Here is a 7,623-nt window from a genome sequence, read left to right on the forward strand (position 1 = left end):
TATTACTGATTAATTGTGTGTAAACTGGACGCACACAAACACTACGGGCGACCCATAAAACTCCTGCAAAGTTAAAGACCAATTAAATGTCAGCGGTTCAAAATGGGGAACCCCGTTTCTCATCTTTTTATTTTTCCAAATTTGTGGCATAACCCCTAACTTAACCCCAGTGCAGTCAAGCTGGGAGGTGAAGGCTCTTACTTAGCTAGAAAATGTAACATCATCCCACTCTTCCTCATCAGTGTTTCCCACCCAATGACAGAGTGTGATTCTTCAGAGGTTTACTTGGGGAGTTTAGGACTAACCCCCACAACAAGACTGATGCTGTCATGGTGTCTACATTGGTTCCATCACTCTGGGGAGTGAGTTGTCTTTCACTTTCGTGTTCCTCCTTTAACTGGATCCATTTAGTCATGCTGCTCGAACCAAAAAGAAACTAAATGTGGTCCAGTGGGACAATACGTCAGGTAGCTAGTTTAGCACACCTGTTTGTCACTGAATCATCCTGTGGCAGAAAGACAAATGGAAGAACCGTTCTGAAGACTCTGTTAGGTTTGCAGATCCAGTGTATGACAGATGTTGGCCTTACTGTTTGTGTTATTGGACGTTGACGCATCGACGACGACGCTTGATGTTTCCACATTACGGAAAGCGACTTGATCTCCCTTAAGTCAATTCTTAATGTTCAGGAAGCCCCAGAGATTGTTTCTGTTGACGGTGATATATGTTCTCTGTGCCTGACACCAGACGGGCATTAAACAGATTGTTCTTCTAGCATGAAGATGGTCAATTACTCAGTGCTGTACGTAATGTTTACATTCAGACTGGGACAGCGTGTCAGGGCTGACAGGGTAATTCTCATAGGTTTAGAAAATGTTTCTTACCAAACATTAACTTTGGATGTGCCCAATATTTTCAAACTCTTTCCCAGGGGTATCAGCAACGTGCTTTTAATTGGTTGAAAGAATATTCAACTAATTTCACTGGCCACGTGCAATTACCTATGAAGTCCTTCAAATGACAAACCAAATATTCTAATCCCGACTGAAAATTCTAAAATGTGTGACCAGTCCTCTATTCCTCTCTGTATAATTCATCATCTTCATACCGGTACGTCAGATCATTTAATGATGTGGTCGTCTTTTGGTCCCTCCCTGGTTTGAACCGATTGAGCCTGTAATGTTAGCCTCTTCCTAATGATGTGACTAGGAGTCTAACAGGCCCATAGAGTACAGGCCGTTTCCAGGAAGGATGTCGGCCTGGAGCTCCTGTCTATTTCTCTTGTCATCTTCTCCATTAGTTAGAATTGGGACCGGAGTACCGCCCCATACTGGTTGGACTCCTACTAAGCGTACAATATAGCCCACCTGTAAATAACCATCCATTTTTTAAATATTACTTTTTATAAATGTGATTAGGTTTAGTTAAGATGACACAAAATAGCCTTGTTAGCATTTTGGCTAATACTATAGTTCATTGTTTTCTCAATGTCACTGGTAAGTGAACTCGTCTTAACAAGGTTGGGACATAAAATGGCATATTTAAAGCTTGCACGTTCTTATCCACTCATGAATTCTTTGAGATCTTGTCTATTCTAATAGATGGAAGGAAAAGTCCTTGATTCTTTATTATAACGAAATGTGATGTTTGGATTTGTTTTATTTGCAGCATTAAATCATTAGTGAGATTATAAATGCGATAGTAGTGAAATAATGTTTTCCTCAAGTCAAAACATGTCCTCCGATTATCTTCTTCCAAATACACTTTTCCTCCTCTTATTCTTTCTCGGTCGACGCAATTGGATTAAAATCTTGAGTTGTCTGAATTCATTTTTATTTCCTTGTGAAACCAATTTTGAAATAGGATGGATTTAACAGTCAGTGTTTTATAATGCTCTTAGCAGACCAAGTATACGTTTGCCCTCAACTGCTAAAATGCACTCATTAGACTTATTCCATATAGATATGTGTAAGTCAATGACACTTATTTGTCCTTTCTCACTCCATGCAATGGATTTTATTGACAGCGACATGTTGGACAGTGGGTCCCCAAACAAGCAAGGCTGTAAATCGCCTCAGTTTTGTACACACATTTTTCAGTGCTAAATGTTTGATTATTTTTACAGTAAAGAGAGATGGATACCATTTATTGAGAATGCTGAATGCATCTTTTAATCCTCTTGATGGATTCAGTGTTTGGAAATGGCAGTCGATGAACTAGGCTGCATCAGGTCAAATGCATCTGGTCTGACTACAGTCAACTGTACTATATGATTCATGACTAACTCAGTTCAGAAGTTTCTCTTTTGAAATACAATCCATGATCTCTTCTTAGGGTTGAGCTAATGCCCACCTTTCCTTGCTATTACAGACGGCAGGCCATTTCTCTGGCAGCAGTTAATTAACAATGGGAGGAATCGGCTCATAACATGACAGCACTCATTAAGAGGTTCCTCTTCTTCAGATGTCTCGTTTTGTTACCTCATAAATGCTGACATGGAGAGTAACAGATGATGATGCTTGTTATCTTCCTGTCAGAGCGGCCAGCCCACTCCTTCCTCCCACCTTATAGGGGAAATGCATCCAGTCTGCCATCTGACAGTCATTAGCTCCTTATAACTTCCACGGTGCGACATCTAATCCAGTTCCCCATCTGTGGAAAGCACTTTCTCAACCTCCTCCCCTCTTCCCTCCGTCCCTCTATCCAGACACCAGCCCTCTTGCGTGGGTTTGTCTCAGGCCAGAGTCCTGTTAAGTCTGACACGACTCCCACTGTCCCCCGTGCCGGACCACAAACGGCCAATCAGAGAGGAGGCTTAGACAAGTCCAGGCTGCCCGGTGGGATAAGCTCTCACTCTTTCTCGCTCTCACCCGCACGCTCTCCCACTCCCTCGCTCTCACCCGCCCGCTCACTCCCTCGCGCTCTCTCTCTCTCTCTCGCTCCCTCGCTCTCTCTCTCTCGCTCTCGCTCTCTCGCTCTCTCTCGCTCTCTCTCTCCCTCGCTCTCTCGCTCGCTCTCTCTCCCTCGCGCTCTCTCTCCCTCGCTCTCTCTCCCTCGCGCTCTCTCTCCCTCGCGCTCTCTCTCCCTCGCTCTCTCTCCCTCGCGCTCTCTCTCCCTCGCTCTCTCTCTCCCTCGCTCTCTCTCTCCCTCGCGCTCTCTCTCCCTCGCGCTCTCTCTCCCTCGCGCTCTCTCTCCCTCGCGCTCTCTCTCCCTCGCGCTCTCTCTCCCTCGCGCTCTCTCTCCCTCGCGCTCTCTCTCCCTCCGCTCTCTCTCCCTCGCTCTCTCTCTCCCTCGCTCTCTCTCCCTCGCTCTCTCTCTCCCTCGCTCTCTCTCTCCCTCGCTCTCTCTCTCCCTCGCTCTCTCTCTCCCTCGCTCTCTCTCTCCCTCGCTCTCTCTCTCCCTCGCTCTCTCTCTCCCTCGCTCTCGCTCTCTCTCGCTCTCTCTCTCGCTCCCTCGCTCTCTCTCTCTCTCTCTCCCTCGCTCTCTCTCTCTCTCGCTCTCTCTCTCTCTCGCTCACTCCCTCGCTCTCTCCCACTCCCTCGCTCTCACCCGCCCGCTCACTCCCTCGCTCTCTCTCTCGATCCCTCGCTCCCTTTCTCTCCCTCGCTCCCGCTCCCTCGCTCTCTCTCTCTCGCTCCCTCGCTCTCTCTCTCGCTCCCTCGCTCTCTCTCTCGCTCCCTCGCTCTCTCTCTCGCTCCCTCGCTCTCTCTCTCGCTCCCTCGCTCTCTCTCGCTCCCTCGCTCTCTCTCTCCCTCGCTCGCTCCCTCGCTCTCCCTCTCGCTCGCTCCCTCGCTCTCCCTCTCGCTCGCTCTCTCTCGCTCCTTCGCTCGCTCGCTCTCCCCCTCCTTCGCTCTCTCCCTCCCTCCTCGCTCGCTCTCTCCCTCCCTCCCTCCGCTCGCTCTCTCCCTCCCTCCCTCCTTCGCTCGCTCTCTCCATCCCTCCCTCCTTCGCTCGCTCTCTCCCTCCTTCGCTCGCTCTCTCCCTCCTTCGCTCGCTCTCTCCCTCTCCCTCCTTCGCTCGCTCTCTCCCTCCCTCCCTCCTTCGCTCGCTCTCTCCCTACCTCCCTCCTTCACTCGCTCGCTCGCTCTCTCCCTCACTCCCTTCTTTCGCTCGCTCTCCCCCTCCTTCACTCTCGCTCTCCCCCTCCTTCGCTCTCGCTCTCTCCCTCCTTCGCTCTCGCTCTCTCCCTCCTTCGCTCGCTCTCTCCCTCCTTCGCTCGCTCTCTCCCTCCTTCGCTCGCTCTCTCCCTCCTTCGCTCGCTCTCTCCCTCCTTCGCTCGCTCTCTCCCTCCTTCGCTCGCTCTCTCTCTCCCTCCTTCGCTCGCTCTCTCTCCCCTCCTTCGCTCGCTCGCTCGCTCCCTCTCTCTCCCTCCTTCGCTCGCTCTCTCTCCCTCCTTCGCTCGCTCTCTCTCCCTCCTTAGCACTTCGCTCTCTCCCTCCTTCGCACTTTCTCTCCCTCCTTAGCACTTTCTCTCCCTCCTTAGCACTTTCTCTCCCTCCTTAGCACTCTCTCTCCCTCCTTCGCACTCTCTCTCCCTCCTTCGCACTCTCTCTCCCTCCTTCGCACTCTCTCTCCCTCCTTCGCACTCTCTCTCCCTCCTTCGCACTCTCTCTCCCTCCTTCGCACTCTCTCTCCCTCCTTCGCACTCTCTCTCCCTCCTGCCTCTCTCTTCTTCACTCTCCCTCTCCCTCTCTCTCTCCCTCCTCCCTCTCTCGCTTCCCTCCTCTCGCTCTCTCTCTCTCCTCCTTCGCTCTCTCTCTCCCTCTTCGCTCCCTCTCTCCCTCCCTCGCTCTCTCTCTCCCTCCTTCGCTCTCTCTCTCCCTCCTTACTCTCTCGCTCTCTCCTTAGCGCTCTCTCTCTCTCGCACTCCCTCGCTCTCTCTCCCTCCTTCGCGCTCTCTCTCGCACTCCCTCGCTCTCTCTCTCGCACTCCCTCGCTCTCTCTCTCCTCCACTCCCTCTCTCTCTCTCCCTCGACTGCCTCAAACTCTCTCTACTCCCTCGCACTCGCTCTCCCTCTCGCACTCGCTCTCCCTCTCTCACTGCCTCAATTTCTCTCACTGCCTTGCTCTCTCACTATCTCTCACTCCATCGCTCTCTCCCTCGCTCTCTCCCTGCTCTCTCCCTCGCTCTCTCTCTCTCCTCGCTCGCTCCCTCGCTCCCTCTCTCGCTCGCTCGCTCTCGCTCTCCCTCCTCGCTCGCTCTCTCTCTCCCTCCTCTCGCTCGCTCTCCTCTCTCCTCCTTCGCTCGCTCTCTCTCTCTCCCTCCTTCGCTCTCTCTCCCTCCTCGCACTCTCTCTTGCCTCGCTCGCTCTCTCTCTCCTCCTTCGCTCTCTCTCCCTCGCTGCCTCTCTCTCCCTCGCTGCACTCTCTCTCCCTCCTTCGCACTCTCTCTCCCTCCTCTCGCTCTCTCTCTCCCTCCTCGCTCTCTCTCCCTCCTCTCTCGCTCTCTCTCCCTCCTTCTCGCTCTCTCTCTCCCTCCTTCTGCTCTCCTCTCCCTCCTTCGCTCTCTCTCCCTCCCTCCTTCGCTCTCTCTCTCCCTCCTTCGCTCTCTCTCTCTCCCTCCTTCGCTCTCTCTCTCCCTCCCTCTCTCTCTCTCTCCCTCCTTCGCTCTCTCTCTCCCTCCTTCGCTCTCTCTCTCGCTCCTTCCTCTCTCCCTCCTTTGCTCTCGCTCTCTCCCTCCTTCGCTCGCTCTCTCCCTCCTTCGCTCGCTCTCTTCCTCCTTCGCGCTCGCTCTCTCCCTCCTTCGCGCTCTCGCTCTCCCTCCTTCGCGCTCTCTCTCTCCCTCCTTCGCTTCTCTCTCTCTCCCTCCTTCGCGCTCTCTCTCTCCCTCCTTCGCGCTCTCTCTCTCCTCCCTTCGCGCTCTCTCTCTCTCCCTCGCTGCCTCTCTCTCTCTCTTCTTCACTCCGCTCCCCCTCTCGCTCCGCTCTCCCTCTTTCACTGCCTCAATTTCTCTCACTGCCTTGCTCTCTCACTATCTCTCACTCCATCGCTCTCTCCCTCGCTCTCTCCCTCTCCATCTCTCCCTCGCTCTCTCCCTCGCTCTCTCCCTCTCTCTCGCTCCCTCGCTCCCTCGCTCCCTCTCTCGCTCCCTCGCTCGCTCTCGCTCTCTCTCTCCCTCCTTCGCTCGCTCTCTCTCTCCCTCCTTCGCTCGCTCTCTCTCTCTCCCTCCTTCGCCCTCTCTCCCTCCTTCGCCCTCTCTCCCTCCTTCGCTCTCTCTCCCTCCTTCGCTCTCTCTCCCTCCTTAGCACTTTCTCTCCCTCCTCGCACTCTCTCTCTCCTTCGCACTCTCTCTCCCTCCTTCGCTCTCTCTCTCCCTCCTTCACGCACTCTCTCCCTCCTTCGCACTCTCTCTCCCTCCTTCGCTCTCTCTCTCCCTCCTTCGCTCTCTCTCTCCCTCCTTCGCTCTCTCTCTCCCTCCTTCGCTCTCTCTCTCCCTCCTTCGCTCTCTCTCTCCCTCCTTCGCTCTCTCTCTCCCTCCTCGCTCTCTCTCTCGCCTCCTTCGCTCTCTCTCTCCACTCCCTCGCTCTCTCTCTCGCCTCCTTCGCTCTCTCTCTCCCTCCCTCGCTCTCTCTCTCCCTCCCTCGCTCTCTCTCTCCGCTCCTTCGCTCTCTCTCTCTCCCTCCCTCCCCCCCGCACTCTCTCTCGCTCGCTCTCGCTCCCTCCTCGCTCGCTCTCGCTCCCTCGCTCGCTCCTCCCTCCTCGCGCTCTCTCTAACCCTCCTCCGCTCTCTCTCTCTCCTCCTCCGCTCTCTCTCTCCCTCCTTCGCGCTCTCTCTCCCTCCCGCTCTCTCTCTCCCTCCTTCGCTCTCTCTCTCCCTCCTTCGCTCGCTCTCTCTCCCTCGCTCTCTCTCCCTCGCTGCCTCTCTCTCTCTCTCTCACTCCGCTCTCCCCCTCTCGCTCCGCTCTCCCTCTCTCACTCTGCCTCTCTCTCTCTCTCTCCGCTCCCTCTCTCGCTCCGCTCTCCCTCTCTCACTGCCTCAATTTCTCTCACTGCCTTGCTCTCTCCCTCTCCATCTCTCCCTCGCTCTCTCCATCTCCCTCGCTCTCTCTCTCTCTCTCTCGCTCCCTCGCTCGCTCTCGCTCCCTCGCTCGCTCTCTCTCCCTCGCTGCCTCTCTCTCTCTTCACTCCGCTCCCCCTCTCGCTCTCTCTCCCTCGCTGCCTCTCTCTTCTTCACTCCGCTCTCCCTCTCTCGCTCCGCTCTCCCTCTCTCGCTCCGCTCTCCCTCTCTCGCTCCGCTCTCCCTCTCTCGCTCCGCTCTCCCTCTCTCGCTCCGCTCTCCCTCTCTCGCTTCCCTCTCTCGCTTCCCTCTCTCGCTTCCCTCTCTCGCTTCCCTCTCTCGCTCCCTCGCTCTCGCTCCCTCGCACTCTCTCTCGCTCCACCGCTCTCTCTCTCGCACTCTCTCGCACTCGCTCTCTCTCTCGCACTCCCTCGCTCTCTCTCTCGCACTCCCTCGCTCTCTCTCTCGCGCTCTCTCTCGCACTCCCTCGCTCTCTCTCTCGCACTCCCTCGCTCTCTCTCTCGCGACTCCCTCAAACTCTCTCGTACTCTCTCGTACTCGCTCTCTCTCTCGCACTCGCTCTCCCTCTCTCACTGCCTCAATTTCTCTCACTGCCTTGCTCTCTC

The 7,623-nt window shown here is 54.9% G+C and overlaps 1 protein-coding gene across 1 annotated transcript in view; it reads left to right on the forward strand.

Moving 5' to 3' along the window:
* The first annotated feature begins 776 nt into the window (after positions 1–776).
* The window catches only part of LOC139391591 (ribosome biogenesis protein bop1-like), an 18,842-nt gene continuing 11,995 nt past the window's right edge, over positions 777–7,623 (forward strand). Inside the window, exon 1 of the mRNA XM_071138969.1 lies at positions 777–802. Coding sequence (XP_070995070.1) covers positions 777–802 — 26 coding nt within the window. The remainder of the gene's footprint in view (positions 803–7,623) is intronic.

Source organism: Oncorhynchus clarkii, chromosome 32, assembly GCF_045791955.1.
Source record: "Oncorhynchus clarkii lewisi isolate Uvic-CL-2024 chromosome 32, UVic_Ocla_1.0, whole genome shotgun sequence".
NCBI lineage: Eukaryota > Metazoa > Chordata > Actinopteri > Salmoniformes > Salmonidae > Oncorhynchus > Oncorhynchus clarkii.